At 39.3% G+C, this 15,311-nt stretch overlaps 1 protein-coding gene and 1 pseudogene across 1 annotated transcript in view; both read right to left on the reverse strand.

Moving 5' to 3' along the window:
* Positions 1–167, reverse strand: part of LOC114029337 — a 4,009-nt pseudogene extending 3,842 nt beyond the window's left edge.
* The window catches only part of LOC114029326 (protein farnesyltransferase subunit beta), a 108,860-nt gene that overhangs the window by 19,400 nt on the left and 74,149 nt on the right, over positions 1–15,311 (reverse strand). The window contains exons 7-9 of the mRNA XM_027843715.1: positions 9,243–9,329; positions 8,184–8,313; positions 4,567–4,699 (exon numbers count right to left, since the gene is read on the reverse strand). Of these exons, the coding sequence (XP_027699516.1) occupies positions 4,567–4,699; positions 8,184–8,313; positions 9,243–9,329 (350 nt within the window). The remainder of the gene's footprint in view (positions 1–4,566; positions 4,700–8,183; positions 8,314–9,242; positions 9,330–15,311) is intronic.

The following is a 15,311-nucleotide window of genomic DNA, read 5'->3' on the forward strand; positions in this document are numbered from 1 at the left end:
AGGGGCGGTGGCGGCTGCAGCAGAGGGGGCACGGCAGCCAGGATCTCCCGGGGGCTGCTCACGTCCTGCTCAGCGGTCCGCAGCAGCTGCGGCGGCGGCTCGGCGGGGGCATCGGAGCCGTCCGGCTGCTGGGGCCCGGACCGCTTGGCTCTCTTGCGCGGCGGCATGACGGCGGCTGCCCGGAGGCACCGCTTCGCTGCCCAGAGGCGCCCCTTAGCTCTCCGCGCCTCCCCGTTCCTTCCCGCTGCTCCGGCGCTGGCGAATTTCTTACTGCGACAGGCTGTGTACGCCGCAGACAAGGTCCCAGGTGTTCTCTTCCCCGTCACCCAGCTGACTGGCCACGCCCATCCAGAGCCTCTTTAGACCCCTCCTCCAGTCACCCCAGACTACTTGGCCCCTCCTGGATTCCTCCCAGTCTTTCTGTATAATGGCTGCCATTAAGGTGCTCAGATTTTTAAAAATCAGGCCTGGTTGTGTTAGCAATACAAATGCTTGGATTCCTTAAGAATCTGGCCAATATGGCAGATTCCTAAAATCTCGCCCGAAACAGATCAATATTCTAATAAACTTTGTCTTTGGAAAGAAGGCTTGGGTCAAATGCATTCGGGCAGGTCCCGCATCTCTTGCTGTCGCTATTTCAGGATCCCAGAACCCAGAACCTCCCTGAATCTCACAGACCCAGCTTCCCTGATTCCAGAATCAGTGCTTTGCCCCATACCATACTGCCTCAATATTTTAATATTTGATAAAAAAGGCTTTTTCCCAACTGACAGCTTCCTTGTGCAAAAGCTTTTAAATTTTATGTAGTCGAAATTGTCTGTTTAATCTTCTATGATCTTCTCTATCCCTTACTGTTTTCAATTGCTTTAGCTGATCTATTCCATTGATCAAATTACATATATATTTTTTAACCAGCACTAAATAGTTTTAAGAATTACTGCCTTTGCGGCAGCTAGATGGTGCAGTGGATAGAGCTAAAGCCTTGGAGTCAGGAGGACTTGAGTTCTAATTCGGCCTCAGACACGTAACACTTACTAGCCATGTGACCCTGCACAAGTCACTTAACCCTGATTGCCTCACCAAAAAAGCGGGGTGGGGGGGGCTATTACTGCTTTAAAAAGTTCTTTTTTGGGGGGGCGAAGCTAGGTGGCGCAGTGGATAGAGCACCAGCCCTTTAGTCTGGAGGACCTGAGTTCAAAATAGGCCTCAGATCAAACACTTGACACTTACTAGCTGTGTGACCCTGGGCAAGTCACTTAACCCCAACTGCCTTAAAAAAAAAAAAAAAGAAAAGAAAAAAAAGGAAAAAGTTCTTTTTCAAAATTTAAAAAATAATTTACTACTTTATATAACAGTTCAAGATCTTGTAATATTCTTCACTTTATTAGCTTTTTTTTCCTTCAAAAATCTAGATTTTGTTTCTTCAAATGGAATTCTATAACTATTTTATCTAAAGCTATAGAGTAATCTCATGGCATTTAGATGAGTATAACACTAAAGCACAGTCATTTTTGTTATATTGGTGCAACCTAACTATGAAAAACAAATCACTCTCCAATTATTTTTCTTATGTCTTTAAAGTTTTATAGGTGTATTTATGTTATTTTTTTAAATTAATAGATGGCATGCATTCTGAAGACCCCTTCCCCTAGTCTGCGTTCCCTTCTATTTCTCCCCCCCTTCTCTTATCCCCTTCCTCTTCTATTTTCCTGTACTGCAGGATAGATTTCTGTACCCCATTTAAGGTCCTAATACATTACCATGTTAATCAGAAGTCTGTTCACTGCATTTTAAAAATTATTACTAACAAGACTCAATTTTGTAGTCAGTCTTGGTCAGCAGGAAGAGATGCACTAAGTCTGTTCTCACCACATTTGTGTTCTCTGCTACTTAAAATGATTCTCAGAGGCTGAATAATTCCCTTTCTTCCCCCTTTTCTCTCACTTATCTAATCACTTACATAGTATGAGCTTTCTTAGCCTGCATAACTATTAAGCATCAATTAGGTAGGGAAATGTTGCTTGAAACTAAATTGTCATAATTAATAAAGTACTTTGTACCAGAGAAAAGAGAGACTGCCCCTCCACTTCACACAGAAGCGGTATCATTCTTGTAGGATTTGAAAGATGGATGATTCCGTCTCAGTCTACTCAGAAAAGAAATGACCAAAGCACAGTTTAGGTTTCTCAAACTACAAGAACCACATCATGTACCTTTTTTGAGATAGAGAACAACAGAACATATTAGCTAGAATGTTGCAACTGGAATCAGGAAGACCCAGGCTGAAATAAATCCTGCCTGTGATACCTGTATGACTATAAGTCAGGAGAGTGACTTTACCTTCTGAAGTATCAGTTTTCTCAAATGTAAACAGGAGATGCTAACATCTATGATACGCTCCTCACAGAGTTGTGAGCTTCAAATGGCATTTTTGGGGGGGGGCGGGCGGAGCCAAGATAGAGGAGTAAAAGCAGTGACTTGCTTGAGCTCTCCTCCAAATACATTTAAAAAATGGCTCTAAACAAATTCTAGAAGAGCAGAACCCACAAAAAGACAGAGTGAAAGAAATTTCCAGCCCAACACAACCTGGATGGTTGATGGGAAAGGTCGGCTGCACCAGGCTGGGAGAGGAGCACAGTTCAGTGTGTGCTACACAGGCAAAAATGGGGCTCCAGAGAACCTGGAGCAGGCCTCAGGGGACTGAATCAAGGGAAGCTGTGGCAGTTTCCAGACTCCTCAACCCACAAACACCAAAGACAACTTAGAAGGTCAGTAAGGAAAGGTCTGTTGGACCTCGGTGAAAGAGGAGTGTTATCTAGGCCTGGCTCTAGCGCAGCTCCAGGGCAGCGTCCACAGAGGCAACAGCTGCTTCGGGAGCTCTCAGCCCACAGACCGTGGGGAGACTGCAGGGATCTCTTTGCTGGCGCTGAGGCAGGATGCCCTTGCTTTGCCTGTGCTCAGATCTGAGTCACAGTCCTGGGGTGAGGAGAAGTGCTGGTCTGGCAGAGCTTGTGGCAGCGGTGAAGAGGGAATCCTCGTCACAGTTCCAAGGCAGAAAAGAGTGCTTGTGGTCACTCATAGACCAGAGCCCAGGCCAGGAAAAGAGTAAACACCTCTCCTTTAATCATACCACTTTGCAAGAACTGAAAATTTACAGGTCCCTCGAAGTAAAGGATCTGAAGGCTTGGAATATGATTTTCTAGAGGTCAAAGGAGCTAGGATTAAAACCAAGAGTCACCTACCCAGCAAAACTGAGTGTAATCCTTTGGGGGGGAAAATGGAAATTCAATGAAATACAGGACTTTCAAGCATTCTTGATGAAAAGACCAGAACTGAACAGAAAATTTGTCTTTCAAGTATAAGACTCAAGAGAAGGATGAAAAGGTAAACAGGAAAGGGAAATCATAAGGCACTTATTAAAGTTGAACTGGTTACATTCCTACATGGAAAGATGATATTTGTAACTCATGAGACCTTTGTCAGTATTAGGGTAGTTGGAGCCAATATATATATACACGTGATATCTAAAAAATAAAATTAAGGGGTGAGAGAGAGGATTGTACTGGGTGAAGTAGAAAGGGAGAGGTAGGATGGGGTAAATTATCTCACATAAAAGAGGTAAGAAAAAGCTTTTACAGTGAAGGAGAAGAGGAGGGAGGTGAAAGAGAATGAGTGAATCTTACTCTCATCGGATTTGGCTTAAGGAGGGAGTAACATACACATTCAATTTGGTATGGAAATCTATCTTACCCTACAGGAAAATATGAAGGAAGGGGATAAAGGGGGTGATGATAGAAGGGAGGGCAAACTGGGGGAGGGGGTAATCAGAAGCAAACACTTTTGAGGAAGGACAGGGTCAAAGGAGAGAATAGAATAAATGGGAGCTGGGATAGGATGGAGGGAAATATAGTTAGTCTTCACAACATGACTAGTATGGAAGCGTTTTGCATGACTACACATGTATAACCTATATTGAATTGCTTGCCTTCTCAGTGAGGGTGGGTGGGAAGGGAGGGAGGGAGAGAATTTAGAACTCAAGGTTTAAAAATGAATGTTAAAAACTGTTTTTACATGCAACTAGGAAATAAGGTATAGTGGCAATGGGGTATAGAAATCAATCCTGCCCTACAGGAAAATAGAAGGGGAAAGGGATGGGGGGTGTGGCGGGGAAGAGTGTGTGATAGAAGAGGGAACAGATTAGTAGAAGGAGGATTCAGAATGCACGCTCTCTAGGTGGGGGGAGGGAAGAGATGGGGAGAAGATTTGGAACTTAAAATCTTGTGGAAGTGAATGTTGAAAACTAAAGTAAATAAATTAATCTCAAAAAAAGAAAAAGAAATACCTTCTAATTTAAAAAAAAATGACAATTTGCGAACTTTATCCAGTAATATCCATTATTACCATTCCTCAAGGCATGATTTACTTATGCTCACTCACAATATCTAAGTAGGCATATCTCATTTCAAAGCATCTAAATAGAGCAATATGGATCTCTCAACCAATTATAAACCTCATTAATTCGTCTAGCATTGGCAGCTTTGCAGCCCACCTGTATCTTCCACTCACCTTGAGCATGCAGCGCTCGGTGGAGCAGTGGCAGTAACCCTGCCTGCCAGAAAGAGTAACAGCCATCTACCAACTTGTTGCATCGGCCCTGAAATCCACCTTCAAACCTCATCTGCCGGCTCGTCACCCATTGCTGTGAACAAGAAACAAGAAGAAGAGTTGGTCACATGTGGCAGAGACGAAATCCAGGGGAAGAAGTTGTTTCTTAGAAGCTTGATGGTAGAGATTTTCTCATCAGCTTATCCTTCAATGCAGTGAAAATGAGAATGAAGCATTTAAACTTCTGAAAAAATCTAGGAGCCTTCTCTTCCCAATCAATGGCCTCATAAGCCAAGAGTTTCTTTCTCTCCTAAGGTTGTGGCTCCCCCCTCTGATGACTGTCCAGGCTAAGCTAACATGAAAATTTAAGGAAATTTGTTAATTTTTCACTACCTGATCATTTTCTTTTAAACTGTCCCATTTCTCTCACCTCTCAGATAATCTCAAGTTTCTCCTTCACTGAACAAATATCCCCACTCTTATTTGGATCCTGGGAAACTGAAGCTTGGATAGAAAACAAATTACCCAAGGTCTCTTAGCAAGTCAGCAGCAGAAATGAACACAAAATGCATCAGTACAGACGATGAACTAATAGCACTGTTCAGTTTAGTCTCTCCACTGATCTCCAAAAAGAAGCTCATGAAGCTGAGACTAAGAGATCTTTTGTTCTGGAGCTCTTAATATAACTCATTCAAAACTGACATGTGATACATCCCAATTCCAGGTACTAAGATCAAATCTTTCTAAGTATATTTGTCTGCTAAGCTAAATATATGGATAGTCTGGGGCAGCTAGGTAGTGCAGTAGATAGAGCTCTGGCCTTCGAGTCAGGAGGACCTGAGTTCAAATCGAACCTCAGACACCTGAAACTTACTAGCTGTGTGACCCTGGGCTCTTAACCCCAATTACCTCACCAAAAATAGAGAGAGAGAGATAGACAGATAGATGGACAAATGGACAGTCTTGGCTTTTAGAATGAGCAAAACCATCCAGCTGAGCAAATGTAATTTTATCTTTTTTTTTTCCCAATAATATAGCCCAGCTGCTAGATTACTATATTCATTCCCACAGCAGTCAAAGGGCCATGAAAATTAGGCTACAGGATATTCTTCCTATAAGAGGCTTCCTTTATTCTGGCCTTGGAACTAGTCAGACACTAAATCAAACTACTAAGAAAATTCACTAGAAATCTATAATTATGGAAAGGGGAGAAAATAAGCCATTTAATGTCTAGCCCTCTATTTAGGTAGAGGTAAGAGAAAGACTACATAACTACTTAAGAACTCCTCTAGTCTCAGGCTTCAATCAACCCAAACCCATGTTCCTGTGATAGAATTTAAAACTGTTGCACAGGATTAAGCCAATTGCAATGTCATGATGCACTGAATTATGCTCTAAATCATACTTTAAATGTCTTATTAGTTTCCCTAACAGGGTGAATTTTAAAACAGAACCATATTTCTAATTTTTTTTTGGTTAGGCAATGGGATTAAGTGACTTGCCCAGGGTCACGCAGCTAGTAAATGTTATGTGTCTGAGGCCGTATTTGAATTCAGGTCCTCCTGAATCCAGGGCCAGTGCTCTATCCACTGTGCCACCTAGCTGTCCCCAGAACCAGATTTCACCAAGCACTTGTCTCCTTGTGAAAATCCCAAGCATTATGCTTATCCCCCTCACCATGGACAGTGTGTTGTGAGCACTCATCCCAACAACAGAGCCATCAGTAGATCTGGTAAAGAGATCCCACCATTTTACTCACCAAACTGTGCCTATCTGGAACACACGCATGGCCTACAAGACACAGAACACTACAACCACTTGTACAGTCCCAGTTCAACAAATATGAAGGGACATACTGAGCATCAGCCTTATCAGCTACAGTGTGATTTTACAGCTCCTGGAATGGTCCCGATGATTAAGCATGAACCTTTGGATTCTCCTCCATGGGCTGGTCATGGCCAAAGTGGTGTTCAAGTGATTTTTCCTAAAAATACCTTATCAACTCTGATGTCTCACAAAGCTACAGAATGCACATTCTTACAATAGTCACAAAGCCATTTCTATTTTTTTTTTAAAGCTGTGCCTATTTTTCAAAGTGGTGTCCAGCATTTTCAAACGTATTCCCTCCAACTCGTGGGTTGGCTTGAAATATTTGTTCTAAGTTTGAAGGCCTGCCAAACAGTGAATTATACTCTAAATTATACCACAAAGGAAGTAAATCCCAATACCGGAGGAGTGATGCATAATTCATTTTAATTCAAATTCTTACATGTCCCAGTAGGCTTTTTTAAACTGCTTTTAGGCCCAGTCTAATTAATTTTAGATCTTATTCTATTTTAATCCATAAAAAAACTTTCTCATGGCTTGGGTCTTGATTGCCCCAGAGATGTTTCTCTAAACATACCACCAAAATGGCTGGCATCCACTATCATGCTCCTGATCTCCACCTGAGAGACTGAGATTTCATGTTTGCACCCCTTGCCATTCGACCAGAGATGAAAGAGTCTGGTGACTCTCAGACCACTGCACAAGGCCATTTCTTTGGGTATGTTCCTCTCAGGGAGCCTTTCTGAGGATGAGTGCAATGCTTCTGCTGCAGAGCTTGTTAATTAGAAAAAGTACTTTGGAAGCTCACTTATGGGTCCAGGGTTACACCCTGAAATTTGAAGAGAGTGGAGGATGAGGAGCTGAGCATCAGTGACAGCATATCCTACACCTTGTCTGCCCTGTAGTCAGGTATAAGGTATGCCTGCTTCCCATAAAATAAAATAGGGAACTTTGCCCCTTTTCTGGCGATGGTGTATGTATATGTTTTTGCATCCGGCCTTAGTAGATTACATACACCATGTTCTGATAAATTTACAAATCTGAATATATCATGTTGAATATTGCCAGAGGTCCTAAGTCCAATGAGTATGTCTTAGGAAAATGAAGGAGCCATCTTCTGAATGCCATTACCTGGTACCTTTATTATACTCAGAACACTCATTGAAATATAAGGTACTAAATATGCACATGGTATGATAATAGTCTTGGCCTCTAAAATGCTCTAGAGAAAAATCTATGGTTTCCTCTCTCTGGCAACTATTACTAATACATTTCATAACTCAACTTCTAATTGGAAAAAAAGATTATGGCTGTAGCCTTGAAAGCATGAAGGAATTACACAATGACTCACTGACAAATGTCTTAACAGATCCAAGGAGGATCCTGAATAGCTAAGCCAAATATTCTCCATGGAATTCATACAAGCATACTCTTTATTCTGTTCAGTGTTATGTTATAATATCATGCAAAAACAGAAAAAAGGGACCTGAGATTGAAGGCAAAGGTTGCTTCTTCCTTCACCCTCAACCTCAATAGCCAGCCAACCTTCATTTGTTCCACCTGAAAAGTTAGCCCTTGCTATGAAAATTTAGTCCTAGTAGAGACCTTTAGAGTAGTTTGTGAGTTTAAGACAAGTATTTTGCTAGCTTTCATCACAGTTAGTCAGTCATTGTTCTGGAACTCCTAAACTAATATGAATTGATCCCAAGGCACTCAAACCTGAAGAGGAGATTGCACACAAAGCTACTTACTAACAAACACTTAAGATTTAAGGATTTCTCCTTCTTGAGGATGACCAGCGCTGCCAGTCCACAAAAAGTATAGCCACCATGGGCCTCCATGCCTGGCACACCACCAATTCCACCTTCCCAGTTCTGACACCTAAAAAGGGAAAGAATAAAACAAAAGAGCAGTCAGGTAAACCTAACTGATGCAATGCTATGTGCATGTTCACAAACTAAATATCCTTTCTTCTAACAAATAATGAGAACATGCAAATTAAATTCAATAGTCACAGTTTAGAAATTAATAATAACAACAATATCACCTGGCTCTACAAGCCCGGGAACCAGATAGCTTTCTCTTCACCCTGGCCATTTTCCACCATTTCACTGCACTTGTACTTCTCCTACCACCACCCCTTTTCCACCTCTAGAACTAAAAACTATAATCACATCAACACTACAATCGCTTCTTAAAAAAAAAATGTCAATTGACTGCCCCATTATTATGCTCACTCTTTGTGACTTCCCAGGCTATAACACCCTAGCCTGACCACCATTTCCTTATATGTGCTGTCTTCCCAATCAGAATGTAACATCTATGAGAGCAGAGGCTGTTTCAATTTTATATTTTTATCTCCAGCACTTAGCACAATGCTTGGCATACAATAAGTGCTTAATAGTTTTCATTCATTCATTAATAAGCTACATGAAATCTTTTTCTCCCAAAGAACTCAAAGAAGTATAGCTGAGCTTAAAAACATTCTACCCCCAAACTCATAAAAGAACTGTTCAAAATTATAACTTCCTTAGACAGCTCAACATGGCTCTTGCTCTTGACTCCATGTCTTGGCACTACCTATCCCCAATGCCTAGAATTGACTCCATCTTCACTTCCATCTCTTCGATTCCCCTTGATTCCTTCAAAATGCAGATCAGGCACCACATGAAGGGCTATAGTTATAATCTTTAGCCACAGTTTTCCAGAAATACCTCAAGATTGAGTGACAAGAATAAAGGGGTTATTTTGGGGTGGTTTTTTTTTAACAAGTTATGTTAAATCACATAGGGATTTACTGTTTTTCTTACCTTGCTATCCATTCTGCAGTACCTTCAAAGAGTTTAGGTGTGATGATATTAGTTAGAGAGGCAACGGAAGCAGCACAGTAAGCACTTCTGGAGAGACAGAAAGAGACCAAGGGTTCAGTTCCAGAGGCCAGTCCATGCAATGTTCACTCAGTTTTAGCTTCTCTTCCCAGCAGGTGGTAATTATCTGCCTAACATCCAGCCACTTCATCAGGCTCCCCAGGGGACATACCTGGCATTCTATTCTACCTTCACACAGCAAGTTTACATTCAAAAAAATAATGCAGGTACTGAATTTGTGTCACTCAGAAGTGAATTAACCCTCTCCTTCTGTGATTTATAATGACTTGGTACTAGGGTCATCAACCTTTCAATTCAACAGATTTTTAGTAAGGGCCAACTATATTCAAAGCACAGCTGCAGGTGCTGGTGATACAAAGACAAAAATGAAAATTAATGCCCTCAAGGAGCTTACCTTCTACTGGGAGAACCATTTTTGGTGATAGTTTATAACATACACAACAGATAATACTAATGCCAGAGATATTTTTCACCAAACTTAATTGTACCATTAAAAAATTTTCACTGTTTTATGTTGCTCAAGATAATTCAGTATGAGAACAACTACATACTAATCATTTTCTTTAAGAAAGCCCTTCTCATAATACACATATATCTGGCTAAGAAGGTAGAGAAAGGGCCCTAAGAAGCCTCTTGTGAAAGTGACATTAGGGTGAAGCTGAGGCATGATCACTGACTGGTTAACCAATCTGTTTAAACTTATTTTAGAGAAGTTAAACAAGTGACTTAAGGGGTATTAAAATAAACTAGTTATGTCCCTGTCTCATTAGGAACAGAAACTTTATTGGGTCTTCAGTGTAATCTTAGTCTGTGATAAAATAACTCCTTTAGGAAAGTCTATTTAAAAAAAAAATTACATGTTTATTTGCCTTCTACTTTACTAAAGACTGTAGAGTACTTAGAAGATAAAGAGGACCTCAAATACATCAAAACAAAAACATTAATCCACCAGAGATTCTCAATTCTTAAAAGGCAAGAACATGAGACAATACAGAAATATCCACTTACCTCCTCGCGGATAACAGCAGATATCAGAACTTTGAAGTTTGCTTTCTATTACACACTATATGTTCAACTACTGAATAATTTTTATTAGTATTACACAACCAAAGAAGCAAAGCATGTGGAATAAAGCAGTATTAGGGAAAGGGGAAAATATGAAGTGGTATCTTAGGAATTTTTCAAGTAAGCTAAAATTTTATTTGGAATCCCTCTTTTGAGTTCCTGAAAGGACCAATAGGATACCACAGTTCTAAGAGAATTTACATCATCCTCGAAAACCAAGGTCTTCAAAGAGAAAAACAAACTACCACAGACTCAGAAACTGGTCAAAAGACTGACTGTACTGGTTGAGACACTGAGCCAGAAGCCAAAGTGTCTTGAAAAGAAATTGTAGCTGACGTGGGATAATTCTCCACACTTCAGTCTGACCTAATTCCTCCCATGACCATATTTCATTCCATTTGCCCCAGTGCCATAGGTTACTTCTATAGTCAACCCCACTTTTCCAATATGGGCTTTTCAATCATCTAGCCCCTAAACTATGTTTTAGAGAAAATAAAAATTGTTTCCTCTAATCACCCTCAGAATCCTTATTTCTATGAAAGCCTAAAGAGAGAAACAGGGAAGTAAACAGAAGGGTCTCCCTTCCATTACGTCTGAAAGGGGCAGACAGAAGCCAAACTTTATAGGGTACTCTGGAATTAAGCTTTGCAGACAGTTGAAATACATATATTTCATATATATACACATGCATATATACATACATTCTGACACCTGTCCTATTCACGATCATCATAGCAAAGAGAAATGTAGCCTCAATCCTTATCAGAAGCAAATTGAAGGGCCACAGGGATATTATTATTAACAATACTGTTACAACCTGGTTTATTTAAAACCCAGACAAAACCAAATAAATGTGATAATATATAAGGAAAGTACTTTGTGAACTGTTAAATATCATACAAATATAAACTTCTTATATTACTATTCAAGCCACAGGTTGCCAGTTTAATATGCATAGCCATGAACAAATGTCAATGGCACCTAAGCATGGTGCATGGTTGCCGAGAATCTAGCCAGGTTCTAGTCTATCCCATTCATATTCTTTCAAAGTAAACTAATTTCTAGGTATTTGCCTCTCATCCCTTTAACTTCCATTCTCTCTACATTAATCTGCTTGTTCCCCTTTGATATACAAAAGAATAAACTCTGTAGGATTATTATTCTCATGAACAAACATGAAAAATCACTTAGATATAGCTTTTCAGCTTTAAGAAAAATTTCTATATATTAAGAAATCCTACAGAAAAGTCCCACTCCAATACCCCACTGTAAAATAGAGGAGACCTTTGCTTTCTGCTGGCATAGCCAAACCCTGGTAGGTTCTAGAAAGGCTTTGACAATGGTTGCAATGACAGAATGTCTGTTTTCAGAGAACTAGCTTTGACAAGTATGGAAAGGTAGTCAACCCACTAGGTAAACAGATAAATATAGTTGGCTAAATAACCCATGAAACAAGGAAAGATATAAATGGCCCTAAGTGATAGTAGCTATAGCAGCAAAGAGGAAAGAAGATGAAGAGGATCCTACAATTTTTGGATCAGTTGTAAACATTAATTTTTCGGGGGGGGAGAAGGGGAGCGGCAGCAATTGGGATTAGGTGTCTTACCCAGGGTCACACAGCCAATAAGTGTCTGTGGCTGGATTTGCACTCAGGTCCTCCTGACTCCACAGCCAGTGCTCCATCCACTGAGTCACTTAGCTGCCCCTAAATATTAATTTTCTATTGGTATTCTAAATGTGAGATCCTTGTCCAGTGAACAATAAGATAGCATGTTACTGGAAAAATTACTTCTACATTCTTGTCATAAGTGAAATCAGAAGACAAGAGGACGGTGTAACTAAATATTAAGAGTATATCTTAGGTTCTTAGGTAAATGAAATAGTTGACAGAAATGATTTCATTACGTGTTTCAAGGCAATAAAAAACATCATTTCCTGAGGCATCTGGTCATTTCTTATTGCAATCTCATAATGAACACTTATGGAAAGTGTTGAAGGCAACTGTAGTTTATGCACCAATATATGATGCAGAGGTAGAGAAACTTTTTTGAAGAACTCAGTTAAACTCAGTAAGTTAAATTAACATAAAGTTTAATGCTTAGTGACTTCAATGCAAAAGTGAGAGCATAGGAAAATGGTGAAAAACACTGCAAAACATGACTCAGGTTTAGAAAACAAAAAGACCAACAACTTGCACACTACACATATATCTATTTATCATGAAGATTTTCTTCAAAAAGAGAATAAGGAAGTACCAGACCTGGCAAATACAGAATAATATGACAAAATGCAAAACTGACTATATAAAAATAATAACACCAATAACTAATATTTATATAGTACTTACTATGTGCCAGTCACTCTGCTAAGGACTTTACGTTTATTATCTCATTTGATCTTCATAACAACCCTGAGAGAAAGGTACTATTATCTCCATTTTACAGATAAGGAAACTGAGGCATACAGCGGTTAAGTGACTTGTCTTAGGTCTTCCTTCCCTCCTTCCTTCCTTCCTCTTGTTATTATTACTATCATTATCATTATGTGGATACAGTGAGTAGAACATAGGACTTGAAGTTGAGATCACACTTACTAGCTGTGTGACCTAACAGGAGGTGTCTTGCGACAGATTTGAAGTCCAGTCTTTCTGACTCCTGGCTCTGGTGCTCTATCTGCTGTACCACCTAGCTGCCTCTCTATATCTTAATATACAGAAACCAGCTGATTACCACTGTAGCAATCATCTGTGGATCAACTGTCTGTTTACAGTCTGGTCACTGACCTTGTAAGAGCAAAGATGAAAATCAGTACCAGGTTAGAAGAATAAAAACAAAATAGTGCTTACTTGAATTATTTAAACAAGCTCCTGATGCAAAAAAAAAAAAAAAGGAAATGGATAAAAGTATGGACATCTATACAAACTATCACCATTTCCTGTGAAAGTTTATCAAGCGTTTATCAATTGTCATAGCAGGGAGGCCAAGCAAGCCTAGAAACTGCCTCAGCCAGTAAACATCTGATTTCCTTACCAGGTAGAGAGATCTAATAGCCAAAGACAACATAAGTTTAGAATATATTTGTAAAATCATAAGATGGTTTTAAATTTGTACTGAGAGGGGCAGCTAGGTGGCGTAGTAGATAGAGCATCAGCCCTGGAGTCAGAAGGACCTGAGTTCAAATTCAGCCTCAGATACCTGACATTTACTAGCTGTGTGACCCTGGGCAAGTCACTTAACCCCACTGCCTAGCCCCCCAAAAAATCTGTATTGAGAATAAAATTGTAAAATCATAAGGTGGAATATTATGAGCACCTATCACCTCAGAAAACAGTAAGAGGTGGTCAAGGAAGAATATGTTAATAGAAAGCTTGGCAAGAAACAATCCAGATCATCGTGAGAAGATTTAAGGACAAAACTGAATAGAGGACAACAAAGATAAAAAATGGAAAATATCTGCCAAGGATTAAATTAAGTATGCCCACTGTCACGCCTATTATTTAATAGAGTTCTAGAAAGGATGGCTACAGCAATAAGATAAGAAAAATTAATGGGATGAAATCAAAGAGAAAACAAAATTATCACTATTTACAAATGATATTATACTTAGAAAACCCTAAAAAGTAAACTAAAAATTGACTGAAACAACTCTGGTAAAATGCCAAAATATAAAACAAACTCACAAAAATCATCAGACTTTCTGTATACTACCAACCAAACCTAGGACAGAGACACAGAGGAAAAAATTCCATTTGAAATAACTATAAAATATCTAAAATTTATGTAAATACAACTAAAAACACTATCTATAAAAATAGAGGAGTAATTAAAGTAATTGCAATAAGTAATTGGAGAAATAGTAATTGTTCATGGTTGGACCATACTAATGTAATAAAAAGAATAATACTATCTAAATTCATTTACAGATTTAATGCTATTCTAATCAAACTACCAAGAGGTTACTACTATAAAGACCTAGACAAAATAATTTTTAAAAATCCTCTAGAGAAAAAAGGTCGAGTATCTTAACAGAAATAATGAAAAAAAAAAGTTGCAATGTAGGGGGCCTAGAATTACCAGATCTTAAACTATTCTCTTAAATCAGAGAACATGAATTCAAATTCCAACTTTGAAACACTGCTAATGTGACCCTGTGCAAGTCTTTAAACCTTTTATCTGTAAAACAAGCAGTTTGATCTAGATGGTGCCTACAAGATCCCTTCCACATCTAAATTTATGATCTTAAATAGCAATAATCATCAAAACTATTGGATATTTGCTAAAGTATGTACACTGATTCTTGGGAGAGATTAGCTAAATAAGATTCAGAAGCAAGCAAACACAACAACGTGATGTCCAATAAGCCTAAGTATACCACTAGGGGAAAGGACACCCTGTTTGACAAAAACTTTGGGGAAAACTAGACAGCAATTTAGCAGAAATTAAGTTTAAGCATTATCTCTATTTAAAATATAAGGAAACTAAAGTGAAGAGTGGATAGAGTACCCAGCCTGGAGTCAAGAAGACTCATCTTCATGAGTTCAAATCTGGCCTCAGACACTTAACTAGCTTTGTAACCCTGGGCAAGTCACTTAGCCCTGTTTGCCAAACTCCTTATCTGTAAAATGAGTTGGAGAAGGAAATAGCAAATCACTCTAGTACCTTTGGCAATAAAACCCCAAATGGGGTCACAAAGAGTCGGAAATGATTGAACAACAACAAAGCTAAGAGAGAATATGACTTATCACTGGTTAATGCATCTTACTAGTACAGGATCTCAGGTAAAAACCCAGGTACTTGATTACATTCATGTAATACTAAGAAATTAAAAGGGTTGGGGGAAATTTCATAATTAAAATCCATTTCCCAAAGTTATTTCATTCAACATACATTTATTAAGCCTTCACATACAAGGTGCTATGATACGTAG

The sequence above is a fragment of the Vombatus ursinus genome, unplaced genomic scaffold (genome assembly GCF_900497805.2).
Source record: "Vombatus ursinus unplaced genomic scaffold, bare-nosed wombat genome assembly UNPS02014926.1, whole genome shotgun sequence".
Taxonomy (NCBI): Eukaryota; Metazoa; Chordata; class Mammalia; order Diprotodontia; family Vombatidae; genus Vombatus; species Vombatus ursinus.